Below are 26,585 nucleotides of genomic sequence, written 5' to 3' on the forward strand. Positions count from 1 at the left end.
CCATTTTACCTCCATAAAGTGAGAGGCTGGACCATTTTCCCTCCATGAATGTGAGAGACTGGACCATTTCACCTCCATGAAAGTGAGATTGGACCATACGTCCATGAATGTGAGAGACTGGGCCATTTTACGTCCATGAATGTGAGAAACTGGGCCATTTTCCCGACATGAAAATGTGAGTAAGGGGTACGTATTTTCGATGACTTGGGAGGCTTTCTAACATCGCCTTTTTTCCAGTTAAATTCTTTACTTAGTATATGATTCTTCTACCCCATGATATTTATGCAGACTGTGAAGACATTTTATATATATATATATATATATATATATATATATATATATATATATATATATATATATATAATCTCATTGTTTATACCCTTTCATAATGTCTTCACAGTCGGCATAAGTATCATGGGGTAGGAGATTCATATACTAAGTAAAGAATCTAATTCGTAAATCGGAGGTGTTAGAAAGACTCCGAAGTCGTCAAAAATACGTGCCCCTTACTCGCACATTCATGTCGGAAAATGGCTCAATCTCTCACACTCATGGACGTAAAATGGCCCTGGCTCGTAAATACAGTATACTGTACATATATATATATATATATATATCCATCCATCCATCATCCAGTCCTACGTTGCCCCATGAGAAGCGTTGGAGCCCGGGGCTAGGCAAGTTGGTCCTGGCATTTAAAATGAGTTTTATATATATATATATATATATATATATATATATATATATATATATATATATATAGAGAGAGAGAGAGAGAGAGAGAGAGAGAGAGAGAGAGAGAGGGGGGGGGCGGGAAGAAAACACACATTCCCACTCCTACACATTACCATTATGCAGGGAATCGAACCCGGGTCTCTCATGTGAGAGCCGGGCAGCAAACTACTACTCCACGACCAGGTAGAAGTTATTTTACATTGTCACAATCTAGTAATTAATGTCCGTCCGCCCTCACTGTGGACCTGAAGTGGGACATATTAGGGACATTGGTCACAAGATTTTGACAATGTGTGATAACTTTTCCTTGGTCGTGGTGTAGTGGTTTGTTGCCTGGATCTCACCTGAGAGTCCCTGGTTCGATTCCCGGCATAATGGTAATATGTTGGGTGATTTTTTCCTGTGTAAGATGCAGCTTTCTCTCTTCACATATTTCCACTGCCATTCCCCCACCACCAGGCACTGTTCGTTGCTGCAGGACCAGATTTTAAACAAGGACTGACACTGGAGCAGTTCCAAAACATAGAACTGTACAACTTGATGTGTGTGCTGGCGGGAGTTGAACCGTCGCCAAACAACGGCACCATGGGCTTCCTCTTCCAAGCCCTCAGCGACCCTCCCTCCGCACCCATACTCCCTCAGGTAAATATGGACAAAAATACCACTGGTAGCTAGTATTTCTGTTTTCATGACAATTACTACACTCGTCGCATCCGTTATGGTTAGTGTCGATGGAAAAGAATGAATTGACTCATCCATGTTCTCTCTCTCTCTCTCTCTCTCTCTCTCTCTCTCTCTCTCTCTCTCTCTCTTATCCCCTTCCTAAGAGGAAGCTTTACAGTAACTTCACCTCTACTTGAAGGCATCCACAGATTCTGTCCAAAGCCACTCCCAAGCCCAGTACCTCTCCCCATGACCCTTACCAATAACTCTGACCCTATACCATCCCATTCACTGGCCACACAAAGTACACTCCTGCTGTTTATCACCTCCACACCTGGTTGGATGAACAAGAGAACCGAATATCCAGCCTGCTTTGAAGTTCACAGGTTGACACAGTACTGCATCTCTATGCTGGGGAGTGCTGCAAAGCACGTCCTCGTTTTGTAGGTGGGTAGAAGAGAGAAAATTAATGGAGCTGCCTACAAACAGTATTGGGGATACCCCAAGAAATGAATTTAAAAGGCCTTCCATACCAGCTCGACCATGACCTATAGATTCATGGTGATAGGTCTGCAACAAGCGTATGGCCAATACACAGTACTTGCTTTTACTGATACAAGTCTAACCAACAAGAGAAATATAAGGCCCAGCCCAACAGTTCCCGGCTTTCCTCCCCCTCATGAACTCATATTTCCTTCCTGTCCTCATCCATCACCAACCAAGCTCATCAGCTTTTTCCTAACGGGTCCTACCAGTCCAGCACCCCTCTGTCTTTTAAGCCGTCCATCTCTTGATTATTCACTGTTATGGATCCCAGACCAATCTAACTCGACCTCCAACTCTGTTTCTGACCGACTCCTTGGGCCCACTTAGGCTACTAAAGGATAATTTACACACATATCTGTCAGAGCTGGGGCAAAGGAGTTATGGGATGATGATGATGACCCTTTAGTGTATGTGAAAAACTCTCCATGAAAATAATATTGATGCATCTAACTGTTGTAATCATCAGGAGGAGCGGCCACCAACCTCCCAGTTCCCAGCAGGTGATTTGATCCCACTTCTCAACATGTCCAATTGCGAAGGTGACCTGACTGCCCCTGAGGTTAGTGCGAAGATTTCTTATCAGTCTGGTGAATTATGAGTTTCTTGGTGCTTTTCTATCCCGTGGTCGAGTAGTTTATCTGTCTGCCACCGAATGCTGTCAGTAGTTATATACGTGTGCAGCAAACATATATATATATATATATATATATATATATATATATATATATATATATATATATATATATATATATATATATATATATATATATATATATATATTCAGTAACAACACCTGAATATGGCCCGGCCGTTTCAGGACTGGTTGACTAACCTGAACTTGACATCAGCGGAACAGGAGGCAGCTGAGGCTCGGCACCTTCCCTGGGGTCTCCCTCTTTCTGGCGACCTCCCTGCATCCCTCACCCTCCTGCACCACCTCGATCACGTAACAGGTAGGCTACTGTGCACACTGGCATGTACCTTTAAACAAAGAAGATTAATTTTCTATTGTATGATGGAAGTATCGTGAGCAAATGTGTCAGCTGATATCATTGCACAAATACGTTTTCCGGAGAAATATTTCTTGTCATCCACATCAACCACACCTTTTTACTCTAATTTGACCCAATTTGCCTCCTTTTGCAACTTATTTCATGTAGTTGAGTGGCAGAAAAGACGATGTTACGTTTCTACATCCTTTCCATAGCACTTGCGATTACCATCATATTCTAATGCTAATATTTTGCTACAATTCAAAATTCAAGATGGGAAGACGGCAATTTTTGGCTAAGTTAATTAACAAAGGTAAAGCCCCTTAGATGATTTGCCCTATACTATAGAAGGTAACAAATCCTAACCCATCTTCAAACCTTGGTCTCGTTTTAGCCGCTGTCTGATTATTGCCTTTCATTTATATTTTTGTTTCGTATTATATTTTTCTTTGAAGGTGGTGTTGGAAGGCAGAGTGCGTGTACGAGTATTAGTTACCTTATTTTTATCAAAACATTGTATTTTGCAGTGTGTGTGTGTGTGTGTGTGTGTGTGTGTGTGTGTGTGTGTGTGTGTGTGTGTGTGTGTGTGTGTGTGTGTGTGTGTGTGCGAGCGCGCGCTCGTTATCAATGGCCGTTTTGATCTTTTTCTAAACTTTCGTGACATCCAGCGCCTGGTATAAGGCATAACAGCTAGACCTTATAGCCACCCGGAAAGTGACTGTTGTTGGCTTGGCACCAACCACTGCCAAAGTGGCGGAGGAAGAAACACATTGAAAGGTGGGAGGAAAAAATCCAGGTAAATGTGAGGGATAATGTGGCGAGAGTAGGTTTCAGTATGGATGGACTGAATGACAAGTTTAAGTGGGATGGGTTTATGAATGAATGAACTCAAATGGGGACATCCAGTGGTGTGAGAAACACATTCATCATTTAACGGAGTCTGGGAAGATGGGGGAGAAGAGACCAGTAGGCTTATAAAGAGTGGAAATGATGGTTGGGTGATGTGACTGGGTCTGAAATAATATAAGGGTCGGATGAAGAAATGTGGTACTTCGCTGCTGTCATGATGAATAAAAAATTGTTGTTGTTGTCGTTGCCTCATCCTCACCTGGGCATGAGCCTGGATCCCTCTTGCAATGCCAGTAAACAGCCCTTAAAGTTAATAGGTAAACGTAGGTGCTGAACTGATGGTAATGCCATTACTTATAGCATACTCAGAGAAACTGAAGATGCCCCTGTGGACCAGCCTGAGTGTGGAGTCTACACGTACTGGCACTCCACCCCAGCCTTGGACCAGTGATGTCCGCCTCCAGCCTTCCACAGCCCAGACTTGTCCATCTTATTTACCCCTTCAGCCCCTCAATATCTCCATGTTCCCCCTCTTTCCTCCAGGTAAGTCACTTTATCCAAAGTTTCTTCCCTTAACTTAATCTGTTGCATTTTGACTGGCAGAGAGTTTCCTTTTATCAGGGCTAAATAGGTGTCTTTATACTGAGGAGTTTAATGGATACCTTCAGTCACAGAAGTCTTTCTTAAGAGGAAGAATATATTTTGTTTTAAGCTAAGTTAAAATAAATAAGGCATCATACTACGGAAGAATGTCTTTCCTAAGCTGAATAAAATTATTTGGTGTAAGCCACAGTAAAAAAAAAAAAAAAAAACATCATTCAGCTAAATGGAGTAAAGTATTTGTGTTTGTATCCGGAGAACTGACAGTTCATTGACCGGACAGTATCTCGAGATGAAACTTGCGGATTATGGGTACAGATGCGGTCAAAACTTTAGTTCTTTAACTACTTTAATCCGATACAGCATCAACTTTCCCACATACACAGCATGTAGTTTTTTTTTTATGGGAATATAAAGCAGGTAGTCTCTTCATTATTATCAGGCGCAACAACTCTAAGATTCTACCAACTTCTGACCTTCACAGTTGAGTTAAATTATGTATCACCTACAGTGCTTATCATATTCATCAGGTAGTAAAATTTATCAAGATAGCCACATCGTGCATGAAATCCCTCCAGTAGGCCTATGGTCTCACTCATATAGCACGCTGCAGTAGCAGTAGGTGTAGCCCCAGGTTCATCTCAAACGAGAACATGGTGGACTTCAGACTTAAGCTGCCCTTCTCCTACAGTTTGCAGTTCATTCTACTTCTTTTGGGAGACAGCAAAGTAGTCGAGGAACGTTTAAAAACTAGACAGGTAAACCGCCCTGTTATATAAATGATACTATACGATTAAGGGGACCAGATTTATTGAAGGTAAAAGCGGAACGCGAGCGCGCGCGCGTGCCTGTGTGTAATTCACCGGGTCGGTCAGGATCACTTGATGGTCGTGATCGTCAGCTTTTACCCTCCCGGAAGGGAGCTGAGAGCTCATATAGTCCGATCTAAGGGCAAGGCTGTGACCTTTACACACGTACACACCCGTCCCCTTGCTCCAGGGGGACAGTAACCACCCACTTCGTCAGTGAAACTTCGCAACCTGAGCGAGGCGCGAACTCCCGTCCACCAGTAGGCAAGCGAGAACGTTACCACTGCGCCAGCGAGCGCTGTATATATATATATATATATATATATATATATATATATATATATATATATATATATATATATATTGACCTATATGAGTGACAGAGATTGCTGCCGCCCTGCACCCCATCCTGAGGCTGCGGTATTGTGAATGGGCCGACCAAAGTTACCAGCCAGTGAGTATAACATATTTTATATTAATAATTCGGTGTTTCATTTGGTTAGGATTATGCATAATTTTTCTAATTCATCCTAATTTCATAAAAGAAGGTCATGTTATACCTAATGCAATAGTAATTTTCTAAAAGCGGGACATTTAAGATAATTTGCTCAAAAAGCGGGACATTCTTGTCATATTCAAAAAAGCGGGACAGACGTCCAAAAAGCGGGACTGTTCCGCACAAAAGCGGGACTCTGGTCACCTTATATACGATGGAATCCCTTTCAAGCACCACGACACCCTGAACATTGCAATAAACCTTTCTCACTGCTACATCTTTAAGGTACTCATCCTCCACAGACACCACACAAGACATTACCAACCCCTTTACTGCATACGGCACAAGGGCACTGTCCACTCTCCGCCAGTGTGCCTGTCTCCGGCCAAAAACTTATTATTTTTGTCTCCTTCACACGGACTAGGTCATTAAACAGCCTGGTCATTACATTTCTTTCTTTCATTCATTCACTTTTATCACGTCAATCCACGTTTTCAAACTGTGCAAAACGTGAGATAGCAAATCACTGAAAGTGAGGAAGTGAGTGAGGAAGTGGGGAGTGAGCGTGTGATATGAGTGAGTGAATGTTTGGGAGTTAAGGCAAGAACGCAGGTTAAATGGCGAGTATGTGAATGAGTGAGTGGCGAGGGAGGATGTGAGTGAGTGTGGGGTGAGTGCATGAATGAATAAGTGTGGAGTGAGCGAATAAGGAACGAGTGAGCAGGGACTGAGTGAATGAATGAGGGAGTGAGAAGTGAGTGGCTGAGTAACTGATGAGTATATGAAGGAGGAGCAAGGGAGTGGGGAGTGTGATTGAATAACTAATGAGTGCATGAACGAGGAGTGAGAGAATGAGTGAGGGGTGAGTATGTGAGTGACTAAGTGAATCTGCAAGTGGGTGGGAAGTAAGAGTGAGTGAGGACTAAGTAAGTGACCGAGCAAGTGAGTGAGGAGTAAGCAAGTAAGTGAGTGAGGAGCGAGGAAGGGAAGAGTGGGCAAATGAAGAGTTAGAGAATGGGAAGTGAGTCTGGAGTAAGTGCGTCATCGAGCGTGCGTGAGAAGTGGGCGAGTGTGTGTGCGAGTTGAGTGAATGAATGTGTGGCTAAGTGAATGAATGAGTGAGTGGGAAGTGAGTAAGTGGGCAGTGATTGAGTGAGTGAGGAATGAGTTGGTGAATAACAAAAGTGAGTGAGGGAGTGAGGAGGAGTGCCTGGGGTGTGAATGAGTTAGTCAAGACGTAGAGAAAAACAAGGTCAAACCGCGCTCTCTCACCCCGCGTACTACTGACGTCACACGCCCTTCAGCTCCGCTCTGTACTCCTGTAGATTACGAGAATTTTCCGTCCATACATTATGATATTACCAGTTCTTCTATAAATGATTTGTTTGAAAGTAATCATTACATGCGAAGGTAATGAAAGATAATATGAAGAAATGTATGCTCAGTTTCATATTTAAGTGACTATGGTGACAGCTTGTTAATAACTATGAAATATGCTTTATTTACACATGAATCTTAGACACATCTACTTCATCAGTTTTTCTTGATGAAGTTAAAATTCCTCTTCATGATACGAATTTTGACAAAAAATTTTCAATGAACAAAGTATGTGATGACCTCATTAAGTAATGACACAATCTTGCAAATATCTGAAGCAAGCCCCCTTACCGGGTTCAAGAACCTTTTCTCCATGATAGGAAATGAAGATTTTTTCCACTACTTGTAGCTTTTCAAAGAACTCACAATCAGGTTTGAATAACTTCACCTCTCTACTCACTGCACCAATCCACGGGGTATCTTCTTTTGTTACCTTCGATCCAAGACATTCATATTGTGGGAATCTTTGGACAATGAATCCACCTACTGTAAATACCTTAAACCCTCCTCTTCCACTACATTCTCAAAGTCATTAACTTCTTTGTCTAGGCTGTCCAAGATATCACTCTCATTACAGGCAAAGAGAACATGGCCGACAAACTTAGTTCACGATGTTGAGACTTTTCAGGATTTTCAGGCACTGTTGGAGGTCGGCCTTGACAGTTAGATACTGAGCCTGCCGTCATGTTATCTTCACTGCATGTTCCTTCAAAGTTGTGCTTAGTTCCCATGAGGGCCGTGTTTTTTTTTTTTTTTTTTCCTAAGGTGAGATCTTATTCTATGTTTCACCGCAACAGGTGACGGATGGTTGTAACACCCCCCCCCCCTATCTGCAGCAGACATGCAAAAAGAAAAAAAAAGTTCCAATCTATCGTGGATTAACCTGTATGTTAATATGTATGATATACTATGCTTGTTCTGTACCATTTCCATCAACCTGGGCAGAGAAGTTCCCACGAGTGAAAAAGTTGTAGATAATTTTCTTATTTGTACAGTGTGATAATACCCTTATATTTTCTCACCTTGTGTTGTCGGTAACTGTTGTGTTGGAATTGCATCTTCCATTATCCTCACAAGGTGTTTGGGAACAGGCTGGTCAAGGAGCTCATATTTGAGAGTTCGTTCATATGCACTTGCGTCGAAATGTAAGCTACATATCGCTGCTCTGCTTGGGTCTTGTCTTTTACACAGACTAATCCATTTCTTTTTCATCTCTTCTTTCTTTGGGAATTGTTATGCTGGGTGTTTTTAGTCCGACCTCTCGTCCTAAAAACACCAGCGACTGAGCGGGGTCCTCTTTCCAGACAGGAAGTAAAGCACCCACAAAGGAACAAGACATAAAAACCAGGCAGTACACCATAACACATCTGTTGTCTTAATTCTTACACCGTTACAATATACACAAAGAGATATTGAATATGTTTGGAGACAGGAAACACAGAGATAGCCTTCAATACAAATGATTATAGTTACGCTCAAAATATGTCACTCTTCACTTGTATATGAATATGGGTTTTAATATTACAATACCCGTATACTGTTTCTAGGCAGAGATGGCGTTTTATATATTAAGTTCGACACACCAGGAGAGGACGTGACCAAGAGTTTGGGGAATGAATACTACCATAAGTGGGTAGGGTGCGGGTCGCGACACTCGAGGAACAGTAACACTAGTTGACAGGTTTTTGACGATTCCCGCACACCACTGATCTTAACCCACGATTTCTATAAGTTCTCCTGTAGTTATTGATCTTTTCTACTCTGCCAAGTATCGGGTCTCCATACACTATGGGTAAGTTTAGTCACTTATATATTATATGGGCCTTCACTCTGTCACTTATCACTGTGCACTTCTATCTTGACTGTTCACGGCACTAGCGTTATTAGAGTCACTGTATACCCGTATTTTCCTGGGCATCACCTGCTGCGTGTCCAGGGTGTGAGAGAGGGGCCCTACGGGGAGCCCTCCTGCAGGGGGCAACGCACTGCCCGCAGGGGCGTCACTGCCCGGGTTGTAGTAGTCGTTGGGGTGCAGGGAGGCCCTCCTGTCTGGGGGCCTCAACCTGAGAGGAGGCCCTCGCACTGGAGCCTCGTTGGTGGGGTGCAGGGAGGCTCTCCGGTCTGGGGGCCTCGACCTGAGAGGTGGCCCTCGGGACTAGGGCCAAACAGCTGCAGGAGGCGGGCCTGGCGCCTCTGGCTCCGAGGAGAGAGAGAGTCCAGGTTGTCTGGGCCTGGGGGCTGCTGGACAGGCCTGGGAGTCTGGGGGCTGTGGCCGCCTACAGGAGAGAGCGCCGTCAGGGGTGAACTGCGGTGCCGCCTCCGTTGGGTGTTCGTCAGGGACAGGGACCTCCCAGGGGTAGGTGGTAGGGCTTGGACTGGGCCACGCCACCACTCCAACAGCACCTCGGGGAACTGCTCCTGTAGGGAGACAAAGAGCGTCCCACGCAGCCGAGAGGAAAGGGGTCGGCCGCGCAAGGGACCTCCTGCTTCGGGAGGGCCTTCGGAATCACGAATGAGGGGCGTACGGTGGCCACTCCCTCCCCGTCACATACGGTGGACGTGAACGCGGTTTCGTGACTCCTAGGGCTCGCAGCTGAAGGGCGTACAGTGGCCGCTCCTTCCCCCGCAAGTACTGAGACAGTGCTGGCGGTGCTGCTCCTGAAGGAGGAAAAGGCAGGAGAGGGGTGCACAGGGGCAGCGCCCTCTCCGGTGCGTGCTGAGGCCGTAGCCAAGGGTCTACTTACCCTTGCATGCACAGTGGCCGTAGCCATGGGCCTGCCTGCCTGCCGGGAAGTAACTGAAGGGTGTACGGTGGCCGCTCCTTCCCTGTCACGTACGGTGGCCGTGAACGCAGTGTTAGTAGGAGGAAAAGGCAGGAGAGAGGTGCACAGGGGCAGCTCCCTCTCTGGTACATACAGAGGCCGTAGCCGAGGGTGTACTTACCCTGGTACATACTGTGGCCGTAGCCGTGGGCCTGCCTGCCCTTCGGGAAGTAACTGAAGGGCGTACGGTGGCCGCTCCTTCCCCGTCACGTACGGTGGCCGCGAATGCGGTGTTACTCCTGTAGTAGGGGGAAATAGTGGACGAGGGGCGTACGGTGGCCACTCCTTCCCCGTCACGTACGGTGGCCGTGATCGCGGTTCCACTATTCCTCTCTCTGCCAGTTGGGGCGCGTTCAATAACTAACGCCCCGAGGCCGTCCCCAGAGGTGGCTGTGACTGAAGGCCGTACGGTGGCCACTCCCTCCCCCTCACGTACGGTGGCCGTGATGGCGGTGTCACAGGGGGAAAACAACTGAAGGGCGAACAGTGACTGCTCCTTCCCCGGTACGTACGGTGGCTGTACCGCGGTGTTGCCTGGGACTGACTCTGGATCAGTCCCACCCCAAACCTGGTGAAGGCTGCCCTGCTCGCAGGGTCGTTGCCTCTTCCCGCTTACTTGGTGTTGGGACAGTTGCGGGGAAGAGGGACTCAGGACAGGGGTGTCCCGGTGACCCTCTTGTTCCGGGTCAATAGCCCCGCCGTGGTATCCTCCTGGGGTGGTGGTGTGGTAGTGGCTTGGTGGTGGGGTGGGGGGTCCGGCGGCGGCGGGTATTTTAGGAATCTGTGAAAAGTAATTCCATCTTTGTTTCTGCAGTTTGAAAAGCACCCATACACTGCACAATAAGTGGCCATGATAGTTAACTTCACTTTTGGGGGAGGGCAGTGAACTGCATGTGTGGGGTCGGGTCATGGCGGGCTGAGGGGCGCGTGACGTCACTCCTTAGGAATGTACTCTGTTTCCAGTCAAGCGTGGTTAGATGAAGTTAGTGATTGAGAACGCGAGTGAATGAGCTGAAAATGAGAGAACAAGTAGGTCAGTTTGAGAGTGAGTCAGTGAGTGGGGAGTGAATCGGCTGGTGACTGAGAATGAGTGGGAAATGAGTTAGTGACTATGAAGTGAATAGGTTGGTGACTGAGAGAGTGAGTGAAAGATATGGAAATGAGTAAGTGTTACGGAGTTGGGAGTGAACTGGTGGGTAATCAGTGATTGAGAGTTGTGAGTGAGTGAGTGGGAAGTGAATCTGTGGGTGGGGAGTGAGTGAGTGAATGGGGGAGCGAGAAGTGAATCAGTGACACAGTAGGGAGTGAGTGAATGAGCGAAATGAGTGCATGAATGAGTGGTAAATGTGTGAGTGAGTGAGTGGGGAGTCAGTGACCGAGTGAGGGAGTAGAAAGTGAGTGACAGACTGAATAGTGAGCTACCGAGAAGCTGAATGAGTAAGTGGGGAGCAAGTGAATAAGTGTGTGAGTGAGAGGAGAAAAAGTGAAGGCATGTAGGTGAGAAATAAATCAGCCAATGAGTGAATGATATACTGTACAAGGAGGAGGAAAAGTTAGATGAGGGGGTATAATGAATGGAAATGAAATAAGTGGGGGGAGAAGACGACGTGGATATATAGAGGGGTGGGGGAGTGGAGTAAGTGGAGTGATTTGCACAGATGAGTGTATAATGAGGAAGGAGGGGGAACTTAAAGAGAAGAAAATGAGTGGAGGTAGAGTTGTAAAAAAAAGTTTTAAAGGGGACGGAGGGAGAAAAGTGAGTGAGAGCGTGATTGGGAGAAAAAGTGAGTGGCGAGGGACAGAGTGGGAGGCAAAATGGATCTTAGCCCTCATGAAAGACACAGGAAAATATAGATAAAAAATGGAAGGACGAGGAGGGAGGGAGGAGAGTGGTAAAACTGTGAGCTATGGACTGACAAGCACTAGGGAAGTTGGGGGGTCAAGAAGTGGTAAAAACACTACTGGAGGCGGAAAGAAGGTGAGAATGGAAAGACGGAAGAGGGTGAGGGAAGGGAAGAAGGTGAGCAGGGAAAGGTGGGAGAGGGTGAGGGTATGAAACAGGGAAGGGATGTGGGAAGGAAAGGGTGAAGGAAGAAAGGGGTAAGAAGGGAAGTCATCAGGCGTGAGGATAAGAGGAGGTTAAGAGGAGGAAAAGAGTGGAAAACAGAAGATGAGAGGGGAGGCAAAAAAAAAAAAAAAAGGGGGGGTGAAGGACTGAGAGGAGGAAAAGAGGGTAATACAAGAAGGAAAGAGATGAGAGGGTAAGAAGATGGAGAGAGTGAGGGAAGAAAAGCAAGGATGAAAGAGGAAATGAGAAAGATGAAGTGATAGAAGGGAGACAGGTGTAGGATATGAGTAACAATTAGAAGAAGTGCGGGGAACTGGCAGGTAATGAGAAGAGTGGGAAGAAAGGATGTGATGGAAAGTAGCAGTATGGTAGGGGAAAGGGTAGGAAGGAAAGGGCAGGAGAAAAAGGCAGGAACAAAGAGGCGAGAAAGATAATACAAAATGATGTGGGGGATGAAAGGAAAGATTGGATGAAGATGGGGAGGGAAGGAGGAGGACAGGACACGAAGGATTAATGCAGTGAGGGAAAAATGTATACTCTTGGGGAATTACCATCTATCTTACTCTATTTTGTGTCTGAACTCAGTTTGATTCATCTGGATTTGTCATTGTTCAATTTTTCATCTCCATGTAGCTCATCCTACATTTGTTATTTCATCAAGTTTTGCATCTTCATCAATTTCTGCATCCAGAATTTAATTTGATATCTTATCTGTGGCCAATTATGATTAGCTGTTTCATTTCTTAGCTGATTTCTGCATCTAGAATTTAATTTGATATCTTTTGACACCCCATAAACTGCAGCCAGTCACAAATAATCCCTTTCATCCTGTTGTGTATCATATTGCTAACACCCCTCCACAAACTCTTTTACCACTCATTCTACCCAACTCACTTACCCCTTCTACAAACAAACACTACAGTCATGTCTCAAAGTCAGCTGTAAAATTATGAATCAGCTATAATCAAAAAATGAAATGTTCCTTCACTAACTGATTAAAGAAAAAAAAATGCCACAAGATACTCAAAGGACTGCCCCAAGTTATTCCACTACAAATGAAAAATTCATGCAAGTACACACCATGTGATACAAACCTACAGGAAGGCAAGAACACAGGCCTACCAGATATTACCCAAATGTCCACACAGCCAGTCAACCATTGCCTCACATGTTCTCTAAAAACTCAAGACTGCACACTCTATGTCCACTTCCCAAATTTCTCCATGCTACCAGCAATCAGTACCATATCATCTGTATGCAACTTTCATGACAAGCGAGCCCTAATATCCCATGACAGTGCTTCAAGCACCGTGATAGTGTACATATAAGGTATGCTAAGGTTAGTCTTGTTAAATAATGACTAGCCAGTGCTACACTTTGTTGTGTATCATACATCAGCTATTCCTCTAGTTGCAGTTTATCACCAGACATGGCACCATGCACTAGTGCATCAGTGCAAGGGCAAATTTTTTTCTTTCCAAAACTCAGGAAGATGTAACATTCTCATAGATGACCAAAAGAAGCATAATGTAAAATCTTCCTTCAGCCTGATTGACTGATGTGCATTAAATCCAACATTCATATCCAAGATCATAATAAGAGGTGAAACATGGGTTGATGGATACAACCAAGATACAAAAGACGGATCTCCAGGTGGAAGACACCAATGTTACCAACCCTAAGAAACTTGACAGTCAAGTTCGTAAGCAAAGAACATGCTGCTTGCTTTTTTATTACATGAAAGGAGCTATGCAAACATCATGTCTTACAACCTGGAAGTTTTTTAAACATTTGCATGAAGTGAGATGCAAATAATATGAGAAAATGAATGGCAGGTGGCTACTTCACCACAACAATGCACCTAGCCATGCAGCATTTACTGTATTACCTAGCAGTTTTTGGCTGAGAAGTACATTCTTTTAGCTCCACCTCATGCACCTATGCGACTTCTGGGCATTCCCTAAACTGAAGTTCATGATGAAAGTACTGTAAATAATTTTTGAAACAAATGAAGCCTTCATATCTGAAACAATGAGCATTCTGATGAGCAGAAGGTGAGAGATGTGAACAACATGAGTGGGGCTGTGAAAGGCAGACTGAAGAAAGACCTCGGACAAGGTCAAAGAATATGACCTCAGGGATTAGGGACTGATTAGAGAGGCTGCCAGAGACTAAGCAGTGTGGAGAGCTGTCATTAGGTGATCAAGACCAATTCATGCAAGCATGTCAGAGCTTTTATAAACTAAACAAAAAATGTAACTAAATCAAGAAAAATGAGATCTGGCAATGCTTCCATCAGTGGCAAGAACCTTGGGACAAGTTCATGGATGCAGGAGAGGAAACAAAGTATGTGTCTAGTCTATCTATCTATCTAGTGCTAAACACCTTAATCCCATAAGGTGTGGCTACAAACAAATTGCCTCCCTTCGCCCTGTCCCCTGCCATTTCACTGCCCTGTTCCCAGCTCACATCCCCCTCTCTCATGTACCTTTCCATTCCACCCCTTCATCTCATCCTTGGCCAAGTTCTAAGTGAAATTAAGCTTGCTGATCATTATTGCACCTGGATTTGATTTGTATAATACAGATTATGGCATTTCAAGATAGTCCCTCGCCTGATATATAAGGCCCTCCTGACCAGCAAGGGACAAGCACCATCAATCGTGGATTGCACATTTTTGTCCACAACACAGCTCTCCTACTGCCCTTCTGATTGTGACACGTGTCCTGGATAGTCTTCATTCTCCTACCTTCCAGACTTTGAGTCAGAGATGGACAAGAATCACAGTTGAAAATCATGGAAGTTATGCCATTCATGGGGACTTGGAGACGAAAATGTACATCTCACAGTCGATGGTGCTTGGCACTCTCCAGTTGAGAGGGCCTCATACATGTGCTGACTCCTTACCATGCTGAATCAATTGTTAGCTGTTTCATCTGGATGCCTCTTAGCTCTCTCCATCACACTAATCACTGCTTTTAACATGACTTGTTTTCCTCAAGCATTACTAAAACCTGGCTCCCCCATGCAGCATACTCTGAAAACTTCTCATTTGCACGAGAACCATACCTTGTGAGCAATGCAGTGCCAGTGTCGCAGCAGTTGGCTGGAAGGTGGAGTCAGCTAGTAGAAAAGTTTGTTCCAGCATGGTTAGATTTACTGGGACCTCTCAACATGATATTCGGACCTGTGTTTGACAATGATGCAGACTCCTTTCCAGATAATTTCACATCATTCAGGTACTTCAAACAATTTGTACTGAAAGGTATTGGATAGCTGTACATCAAATTAGCTATAGATTGTACTTCACTCTAAATCCTTCAGCTTTTACAGTGTTGTGAACTGAAATTAACTAAAATGTACTTGATAATCTGGCCAGATAGTGGATAATTTCTGTAGGACAGACCAGACAGGTTATTTGGTAGGATTATCCAGCTGAATACCAGAAACTTACACTATCCAGTGTCCAACTATGCTGTTGAATTGTTAGGTTTTTCAGCTTTATGCACTTGTGATAATATCCACTGCATGAGTGGATCATCATGTTGCATAATCTACAAACTATACATCTTATGCTTTCAGTGATTGTTAAATTTACTTCATTATTTTGTCAGCACTCCTGAAGTCCCATCAGACCTGTTTGCAGTGGTGACTTGCTGTGAGCTACCAGTGACTACCATAGACCTCTGCCCTCATGCCAGGCTTGATGCTGCTGCCTATATATTCCCACAGACACAGTTCATGTCCAACTGCCTTGTGAGTTCATCTTCAGCTTATTAGCACTTGATTTATATTTTACACATCTTAGCCCCTTCACTGTGAGAATGCCATTTGCATTTTATTCATATTACTTCCAGACTGTTTCAGTCTGCTTAAAGCAGACTTTTCAAAATAGATGGGTTACACATAGTTTTCATGAGCCCTTTTCACTGTGAGGTGTCTCTCCAAAGCTGAGTAAAATCATCAGCTGGCAGCCTGCTTAAAACTGAAATAATGGTGCTGAAGTGGTTTATAAAGCACTTAAATTCCTGCCAGAAAGAGATGGGTTCATAGTTAGCATTTTTCCATGTCTTCTACATTAAAAATTTTGTGGTACATATTCTGACTGCAATGGGATTCATAAAAACTCACATACCCAGTAGAAAGCAGGGTGCTTCTCTTACCTTCGTGATCTACGTTGTACACTTGTATCACACTGGCAACAGAGTTGAATCATAGCTAGGACAGTCATTAATTGGTTAATTTTCATTCTGTCATTACACTGGTTGACAGTGGTGTGGAATGTAGGGCAAGGCTTGGATGGTAATGTCTCTCTAGTACAGTATAATCCCTGGGTAGGATGCTACTGCCCTAGTCTTCACATTCCGGGTTCAGACTGCAGGTTCCATCATCCATCAAGCCCAATGGTGCCCTCCAATGCTATGTTACCGTGCATGTGCAGGCACATTCATAATTCACCAAATTAATCTCTTTGCGAAGAAAAAATGCAGTGTAATGTGACATATACAAGCCAGCACAGCCGGTTGGCAACAAAAGCCAGTACCTCTATTCCAGTCTCTTGTCTCAGTGGTCCATGTAATGTGCTCATATCATGTTGGGCCCAAGCCAAACCCTAGCTTGGGCAACACTCATTAAATTCTGTCTTTCATTACATGATAACAGTTCATGAGGCATCAATATTCTTTCAAATAGCATTTTCTCCACGAAATATTCAAAATAAATGAATGACATAGTACAGTATACTATATATATATCAAATTAGTATTTTCCAGATGCTAAAAGTAACCTGCTATCTTTATGGTCTTTAAGCAACTCATATGTCATATATTGATAATGATGTAAATGGTACCAAAAGACCTTACCTGGACCTAATATCCTTCAAAGGGAAAAATAATTTGTCCAAACTTTCTAGTTTTGGGCACTTACTAGATTGCTTTCTCTTTTTTCTTATACAAAAATATTTCCCTAGAATTAGCATAATATGTTAGCAAGCAGTTCAGTCACAATTAAAACAATCCTTCTGTATACGGTAATACAGTAATTGGGGTAACAATTAGTCATTAGATACAGTTCATTAAACCCTAAGTTTGATGGTCATATTAATTATGAACCCTTGCTACTTATGTTGTATTGCATACTTATCTTATCAGATACATTATGGTATGGTACCCAAAGAGTTCATGCATTGTGTAATAATCTTCTGTGGACTCCACATGATACTGTACAGCTTGAAGCTGTCATGCGGTCAGTCAGTAAGGCACATCCACCACTTTACTAATCCTTTTCCTGTATACTAGGAAGCTGTTAAGTTGACTTAAAAGAGTTTGTTTGAGTTAAAATATGGTAAACTGAGGTCTTCTTTTTTTTTGAGGATTTACTTTTTGTCTTTTCTCCTATCTGTAGGAAGGCAGCCGGTTTGCCAATGAGTTCAGTGCCAGAGTTCATGATGTGGAGATAGCAACGGGACTTACTTTCTTCCCGGACCTGGACTTCTATAACCGCACTGCTCTCACTCTTAGGATTCAGCAAGACATCTGGACTCTCACCATTTAACCACTCTGCTCTAGTGTGATATTATCTATTTCTGACAGTTTTACTGGGCTTGGAACAGGCTATTTGCATTGGAGTTACACATTGCTTTCTCCACCCCCTTCAGTATGAGATGCTTTCCTAAGTTTCATAAAACTGTCTGGCAGTAGGAAGAATATACTAAATAACATGTTGCCAGATTCTTGAGGTTAACTAAGCTTTATTTTCCAATTGAAAACCACAGGAAAGGAAATAAAGTATCATGGGAGACTGATAAAAGATATCTGATTTATCTTGATAAGCTATTTTTTTCATAAAGCAGTGAAATGTGGGTTGTAGGTGGTGGCAACCATCATCCATTCACTTGATGTAGTGCTGCCTACTTCTCCCTTCCCCTTTCTCATTCTCATTCTGTGTCTGCCTTCTTCATTTCTTACTTCTTCCTTTCCTTCTTATCACTTTTATTACTCCTAGTAACCCAGGGAACCAATTAAATGCTGGGTGGTAACCATATAAACAAATACAGTAATGGGGTGGAGCCTGCTATGGTGCCTCTGTTAACTGGGTGGAGAGATGCAAATGCAGCATCCATCCAGGAACCAAACCTGCATGCTAATCCTCACACCTTGCTGTGGAGAGGCACTCTCAGGCACGAGGGAACATCAGTTCACTGCATGGTATGGCCCTGCAAGGGCAGTTACTTGCTAGTAGTTGATAGGTCTGCTCAGCCAGACAGACTGGGGCTGAACAACAACAACAAATAAATGTGTATGGAGAGGATAAGAATTAATGACTCATGAAAGATGTGAAGTAGCCAAGTTGGCAGACAAAAGAGTAGACAAAAACATATTTTGATGGTATGGTCATATGGATAGAATGGATATAGCTGGTAATGAAAAGGGTTTATATGAGTGAAACTGAAAGTAGGGGGGGAAATGTGATAAGCCAAGAAGAAAGTGGATAGATATGGTAAATGTGTGTGTGAGAGAGTGAGATGTGGAGGTCAATGAAGCTATAGAACTGACAAGCAACCAAGCTGGTTGGATGAACTTTGTACTGAGGAGTGCATGACAAATGTAGCATCCCTTGTTTAAAACGAGAGTTGATGCTGATAAGTAATTATGAAACACATATGAGTAGAAAGGCATACCTGAGAGGTAGTCAGGATTCTGGAAGCTTGAGTGGCAAGTGAATGAGAATGTATGACCCATTTCATTGGCCATGCTGTTGATTAGTTGTCCCACTACCATGCCTTTTTCCTTGTCCTTGCTTTCTGGCCCCTACCTCACCCCATCTGTGGGTGAGAAAATGAGAGAAGATCACGATGATGATGATATTCTACTTAAGACACCAGTGAGTCATTCTTCTGTTTTCTGCTTTTCACAGCAGTACAGTATTATCTAAATATCACCTACATGTCTGATGATCCACCTTTATTTATTTTTTATTATTATTTTTTTTTTTGATAGTTGATATTCCAGTCCATGTTGGTTTCTTTTACATGATATATGTTTTTCACTGCTGTCCATCTCTGTTCTTAACATCATATTTTTTATTAAATAACACATTAAGTTCCCTGCTCATGTGCACTTAGCCTTTGCAGATTTCAAATTATGCAGTTAACTGACACCTTATTAGGTCCCTTATTCAACCAAGGATATGTGTACATGCTTCCACCCACAGAAATCATACTTCAGGTGGGTAAGTGAAGCAACTAAAAACATGTAATTTTCTCTACATCAGTAGTGTTTCTATAAATGATTTAATCATACCAGTAGCACTAATCAGTTAAGGATTTAATGAGCTTATGCAAAACAAGGAAGCACCAGTACTCTTTATTTTCCCTCTATGTTTGTACAGCCTGATGGCAGAGGGCAGGGTAACATGGAAGTGATTTGGCTGCGGCCAGCCCTTCTAAGATTAAGACATCTGGCAATAGACAGAACAGGCAGAATGCTGTTTGTACAGCACAGTATACTAGCTCACACTAATATGAGATACAGAACAAAACTCACAGTGGATGGGGTGGAAATAACATACTGCACCTAAGGATAAGGTGGAGTATGATGCAGAAAACAAGTAAGCAGAAAGCATGAAACAGGGAAAACTATAAGCATGCCCAGTGAAATGGGCCAGGCACTCATTCCTACATAATTCAAACCACTGGAATCCTGGCTCCATTGCACAGGTCTACCCATCTGCACAGTGGCAGTGTTGTGGCCAGTGAGGTAAATCGGTGTGCTCTTGTGCAAAGTCATTTGTTACTGGAAAAAATTACCACACTTGCAACTATCTCTACCCTTATCCAGAAGAGGTAGAACAGCCTATCCCTCCCCCCCATGTGGTATGTACCGTTAGTATACTTGGTGTCTGTGCAAGTGGAACCAACTGCGAGGGTGCTGCTTGACATCTAGTATTTTTCTTTGCTTTTTTTTATTTATTTTTTTTGTTTGTACTCTTTCTATCTGGTCTCAGTTAATTTCAACATTAGTCTGGATAAAGCTGATAATTCTCAGTGTGTGGGATGCAGAAAGTCTGTTGCAAAGTCAGCCAAGGCACAGAACTGTTGACACTGCAGTTAAAGGCATCATGTTACATGTGTAGGCCTTGAGGATGATGATTAGTTTTCTGTCAAAGAGACAGCCCGGAATCTGACTGTACTTGTACTGTGGCAGCTATGATATGGGTACTATTGGAGCAGGTATGGAGACTGAACTAACCAACAAAGTCAAGATGCTTTTGAGAGGTGTTCTTGACATTTATGGGGGATATACCTTTGAGGATGAAAGCTCTGGAAGATAGGATCAACATTACTGAGGCAACTCCCCAAGATCTCTCAACATCATTTAATGACATCTTAAAACAAGAATTTAAGCTATGGAAGGAATGGAAAGATCCCATCAACAATCCAGCTGTGACATAGCAGAACATTGCCACCGTGCCCTGGTGCTGAAACCAAAGGATTGCACTGGGAATGATAAGGCCAAGTTGTCTGCAGCTACTGGAGATGTGGAGAATGCATTATGAGTCTTGTCTAGTAAACAGCAGATCAGGGACCCTTGCTGTTAAGCTGCCCAAAGAAAGAGCTAAGGCAGATGCTAGTGCAGCAATGTTTTGGCTCAGAAGCTCTTTACTGAGTATCTGAGCCAAAGAAAATGCTGTCAAAGACAACCATAATGGGTCTTTTTCTTTCTCTAGATGACTCACATTATTCCAAGCATTTTAGATGAGAACAGGAAAATTCACATGCTTGTGGAAAGTGGCTGTACTCTCAACCTTCTCAAAATTAAGAATGTAACTAAAGAGCCACCTTAAAGATATCTGAAGTCCACTCCTTTATTGTAAAACAGAGTAATTAAATCTATGTACCTTAGATCTTAAAAGATGCCATGCCTTTGACAAATTTTGGGTTACGCAGTGTCACCATTGTTAGGATCTTGGTCAACTGGGAAATTTAATATAAAAAAGCAATGAACCCAAATGCATTTTCTTGTGTGGGAACCCATTAATCTAAAAACTGTGGAAACATAGACTCTCCCAAATGCATAAACTTCTCTTCTGTAAGGTACTGAGAAGCTGATGTTGATTTCCAGTTAGTAGCTCATTTTGCATTTAGTCAAGTGCCCAATTATGACTTCCCACAAGAACATATTAACTGAAAACACCAACTTAGTCCACGCAAAAAATTGACACCCCCCTCGTCATGTAAAACTCAGTCCTCTACACATTCATTCCATTCAAAATATGACTATTAAGTAAATTTTTAAATTAGCATGACCTTGACATTTTGTGTTTGACTAAAACTTGGTTGCGTAAATCTGATATTAGTATTATTTGCAATGCCTTGCCTAAGAAACATATTACAGTATAATAAGTGTTCCCAGGACTGCTGCTGACCATCCAGGTGGAGGTATAGCACTAATCGAGTCTATGATGGTCATGAATATTTCTTACATAAATTATTAATTTATTCCATCTACTTTGAATTTAAGGAAGTAATAATAAACTTCTATCAGCAAACTATTAGAACTGAATTTGCATATTGACCAGGCCATCCTAGCAGGAATCGGGGTTCATGGGAGAGTTTGACCAGTTTCGAGAAGCATTTCCTCCTAAAATCTGGTGGACTGATATTTTGTGGTGATTTCAGTTCTTTGACTGACAACCTGCAGTTGAAATCCTTTTCATCAGAATTCCTTGAACTAATTGACCAGAATAATCTTCAGAATAATTTCTAGATGGGTGTGTAGTACATCCTTGAGTGTGAGGCCTAGGGGGGCTACGATTGCAACTGAAGAGTTGACAGGAAGGATGGGACTGGAGAGTATTGGTGTTGTGATAAGGAATGGTAAACTGAGATGGTTTGGGCATGTTAAGAGGCTGGAAGATAACAATTGGGTGTGGAAGGTAAGAAGTGTGAACATCGAGGGTAGGGTTGCAAGAGGCAGACAAAAAAAGACCAGGGATGAGATCAGAGTGTGACCTCTGTGATAAAAGACTGAACAGGGAGGCTGCCAAAGACCAAGGAGCATGGAAAGTCACCATTAAGTGACCAAGACCAATGCATGCAAACAAGTTGGAGCCTTCATAAACAACAAAATGGTTTGAACTATGAGTATCAACTGACTCATATCTCAGGACATGTCCTCAGTTTGATCTTATCTTCTGCTGGCTGCAGTCACATACTTGATGTGGAGGTTGATTAAGTTGATTTCATAGTGCTTTCATTACTTTCAGGTTTGAAATCCCCAAACTCCTTTCTTATAAAATGATTACCAGATAAATTACAGGAATACTAATCATCATCTGAAGTGTTGTGAAGCTGATCAGCATTTAACCCGAGACGTCCCATCGACGTATGGGTACGTTGCAACATTTTGCATTTGCCAGTCCCGACGACGTACTAGTAGGTCGTGCAATTGCAAGATCCCTAATTTGTACAATTTTCAATTTTCGCGCGTGATTTTTCGTATGTATACACAGGACACCTTCATCTATTCCTCTACAAGATGCCAAGCAGGGACAATGCCTTACACTGCATAACCTCCCCCCTCCCCCCCGCATGCCATTGTCTCGGCAATTCACCTGTTACCAGTGACCTGGCCAATAAAGACATTCAGGGCCAGAGTGATTCCCCAATCAATGACAATGTGGAGGACAAAATTTACATAGCATTAGAGGAAGAAACAGTCAGAAATGATGATCAGGTAATGTGGTAAAAGAAGGTCAGGTATGGCGATGAGTTAGTGAGTGAAACAATGCTTATAATGCCTATATTACTGTTTGAAAACCAATATACTCTCGTACTACATATAAATTCGTACCAAGTAAATAAATAAATACCGTTTATGAGTGGTGTGAAATAGTTATCCTCCCATAGAACTCGTTTTCTTTGGTGCCAGCCTGTTAGAAAACCCAGTCAGGTAAGGAGGTACTGCTACCTGGATCAAGTATTTTAAACCACAGGTGAGCGATTTCTCTTTGAAATTTCGATGTTTCTCACCAAAAGCGGAGGTTTTAGCCAAAAAAAAATTTTTTTTAAATACCTCGGGATTGGGGGATGTCAGAGGTGCGAAATAGCTCGGGATGTGACGGGTTAAACAACACTGCTTCTTCTGGTCTTTCTTCCAACATTTTGGTGAATACAGTATAGTATATACATATATATATATATATATATATATATAACTCGATGTAGTGCTGCTCTCAGGTGTGTGCCCTTTCTCTCCTCCATCCTTCGTTCCTTCCATCCTCTTCTGTCATTCTTTCCTTCAGTCTTTCCTCGCCCTTCTGCCTGCGGGTGACTTTACACTCTCTCTTCTGTCTTTCTTTCCTTCATTCTTTTCTGTTCCTTCTGCCTGTGGGTGACTCTACACTGAGCGACAAGCCAAATAGCTGCCTGTACACCAGGAAACTATTTACTATGCTGGGTGGCAACCATATAATCAAATTTTGGCACCTGGTGGTTTAGTGGGTAATTATTACACTCCAATCGGACTGAGCCTCTGAAGGTTTATATCCAAGGGATGGTTGGGGTTTATTGCTCATGTAATGCCACTTAGGGATGAGTGAGGCTGGTCACTCTCACCTTAAATGTCAGGACCAACTGCCTAGCCCTAGGCTCCTACGCTCCTTGAGGGGCAATGTAGGATTGGATGATGGATGGATGGATGGATATATATATATATATACTGTATATATATATATGGAGCCTCTGTGGTACAGTGGTAGAGTGTGCGTTTCGCACGCTGATAGATGAGGGTTCGCCTCCCGCCAGAGTTGTAAAAACTTTGGGAATCGTTCACCGAGCCACTTGCTACTTTGGTGGACATAAAGGGTGCTGTGGTTGAACCAGTGTCGCATACTAGTATGCTTGCACCCAATCGGCTTAAGGTGGGGCGATTACACTTGGTTCACAGACTACACACACATCCAAAGCCACTACAACACTACAATTACACTTACAAGCACTTCTCACCCTACATACAGTCTCTACCAGACAGCCTAAGCCACTGGGTAGAGATACATTGGCTTGTATCGTCCCTGCTTCAGTAGGGATAGGCCGGTCCTGCAGTGGACCTCAACGGCTGATGATGATGATGATGATGATGATGATGATATATATATATATATATATATATATATATATATATACAGTATATATATATATATATATATTTATATATATATATATATATATACGCCAACGGCCATGCCACGTTGAGTACACCGCTTCCCGTCCGATCAGCGAAGTTAAGCAACATTGGGTCTGGTTAGTACTTGGATGGGTGACCGCCTGGGAACACCAGATGCTGTTGGCATCCCTACGTGTCGGGTGGGGTTGGTGGAGGATTGGTGCCCCTCCCTGTAAAACAATTAACCCTGGGCCCTTGGCCACCCCGTTGGGGATACATGGCATCTGGCAATGAATGATGAATGAATATATATATATATTACTGTATACAGTATATATATATATATATATATATATATATATATATATATATATATATATATACAGTATGTATATATATAAATGTATATATATATATACTGTATATATATGTATATATATATATATATATATATATATATTTATATAGGTACAATGGCAGAGTGTGCAATTCGTACACGAGTGAACCAGGGTTCGCGCCCTGCCAGGGTAATAAACTTTGGGAGTGTTCACCTGGCCACGTACTGCATTGGCGGACACAAGGGGTGCTGTGGTTGAACCAGTGTCGCTTACTATAAAGTATGCTGCACCTAGTCAGCTTGTGTAGGCCGATTACACTTGGTTCACAGACTACAAACACATCCAAAGCCACTCCAACATTACAATTACACTTACAAGCACTTCTCACTCTACATACAATCTCTACTAGATAGCCTAAGCCACTTGGTAGAGATACATTGGCTGTATCGTCCCGACTTCGGTCGGGATAGGCCGGTCCTGCAGTGGATACTCAAAACGGCTGATGATGATGATGGTGATGATATACATATACTGTATATATATATATATATATGCATGTATGTATGTATGATGAGTCTGGGTCTATCTTTGACCATCATTGTCCTGAAGTAGTAAAGACCACTAGTGTATGTAATAATTCTCTGTGGTATGGTCTATCTATTAATTCTCTGCGGAGACAACGTAGGAAAGCAGAAAGTGAATGGCGCTTGAATCAGACTGAACAGAATCTTTTGCATGATGTATAGACGAGAAGGGCTTCCATCCATACAGTAAAGACCCAAACAGCAAATTATCAAGATTAAGCCAACTTATAAAAAAAAAAAAAAAAAAAAAAAAAAAAAAAGTTATGGATAATCTGATCAGTCAGATGAATACTGATAGATCAATTTTTGTATCTGGTGCCCAACTGGCTTCTGATTTTGTTTCATTCTTCTCAACTTGGATATCTCGAATATGAAACGAATCAGACAGTGTTTCTTTCCGTGATGGAAGTTCAATTCTAATCAAGGTGCATACGCAGATATGTGCTTGCATCACTTCATCCATTGGAATATTAAACATACTGCCCACTTGACACATTCAATGTGTCGCAGTTGCCAGAGGGGTACAAACATGCAGCAGACTTTATTTGTAAAATTGTAAACAGATGCTTGTAAGAAAGTAGTCTGAGAAACATACCTTGTCCCTACTTAAGCCTAGTGTTGATATTGAGAGCATGTTAAACTATAATCCTGTCTCTAACTTGTCATTTTTGTCCAAGATTACCGAGTGGGCTAAATCACATCATGCCATTAATGAATGAAACAGTGCTGTATCTCCTGTTCCACTGGCATACAGGGATTAGTGTACCACTCAACTAAAACTGCACTAACAAAGATTCATGACAACTCATTCTGAGCACCTGCAGTGGGATGTCTTCTCTCTTGGTTCTGTGGGAACCGTCTGCAACTTTTGACACATTAGATAATAAACTACTGCTAAATGATCTGTATTTTTATGGTGTTCGTGGTTATGCTCTTTTACTCCTTAACCCTTTAACCGCAGGTGTCATCCTAGAATGACATTGCAAAAACTGGACCAAACCGCGGGTGTCATTCTCGAATGTGTGTGAATATTTTGAATACCGCGCGTTTTTTCCGTGCGCCAATTGTTTCAAGGGAGAGTAGCTATTAAGTTCTTTTACTCCAGCCGACCCCCACCTCCCACCCCCCGGGCCCCCGACCCCACCCCACCCCTGACCAAACACGCATCAGTATCTGTCCAGCTGTGTGAGTGACAACACCGCTGATGTGGCAGTGAAGTGCGGGCAATTACAGTGCCTTTTACCTGCCTCAGTGAACACAGAGTGGGTGTTTATCGTATGTGCAGTGTTCATATATGTTTACAGTATTATTATCAGAATGAGGTTGGCATTTGGTAATGGTGTGTGAGTGAAAAATTGTGATTACAACACCGCTGATGTGGCCGTGAAGTGCGGGCAATTACAGTGCCTTTTACCTGCCTCAGTGAACACAGAGTGGGTGTTTATCGTATGTGCAGTGTTCATATATGTTTATAGTATTATTATCAGAATGAGGTTGGCATTTGGTAATGGTGAGCAAAAAATAGTGATTTTAGATCGCTCA

The 26,585-nt window shown here is 42.8% G+C and overlaps 1 protein-coding gene and 1 non-coding gene across 2 annotated transcripts in view; both read left to right on the top strand.

Moving 5' to 3' along the window:
• The window catches only part of LOC145413520 (venom phosphodiesterase-like), a 37,216-nt gene extending 19,706 nt beyond the window's left edge, over nt 1-17,510 (top strand). Inside the window, exons 11-17 of the mRNA XM_080283215.1 lie at nt 1,195-1,377; nt 2,411-2,503; nt 2,762-2,897; nt 4,146-4,328; nt 14,989-15,196; nt 15,572-15,713; nt 17,361-17,510. Coding sequence (XP_080139341.1) covers nt 1,195-1,377; nt 2,411-2,503; nt 2,762-2,897; nt 4,146-4,328; nt 14,989-15,196; nt 15,572-15,713; nt 17,361-17,510 — 1,095 coding nt within the window. The remainder of the gene's footprint in view (nt 1-1,194; nt 1,378-2,410; nt 2,504-2,761; nt 2,898-4,145; nt 4,329-14,988; nt 15,197-15,571; nt 15,714-17,360) is intronic.
• A 6,678-nt stretch (nt 17,511-24,188) lies between these two features.
• LOC145413555 (5S ribosomal RNA) lies at nt 24,189-24,307 on the top strand. The gene has a single exon (XR_013899740.1). It is a non-coding gene; the product is annotated as a 5S ribosomal RNA (ribosomal RNA).
• Nucleotides 24,308-26,585: the final 2,278 nt, after the last annotated feature.

The sequence above is a fragment of the Coenobita brevimanus genome, chromosome 96, assembly GCF_032717465.1.
Source record: "Coenobita brevimanus isolate Jiangsu-jjx chromosome 96, ASM3271746v2, whole genome shotgun sequence".
Lineage (NCBI taxonomy): Eukaryota > Metazoa > Arthropoda > Malacostraca > Decapoda > Coenobitidae > Coenobita > Coenobita brevimanus.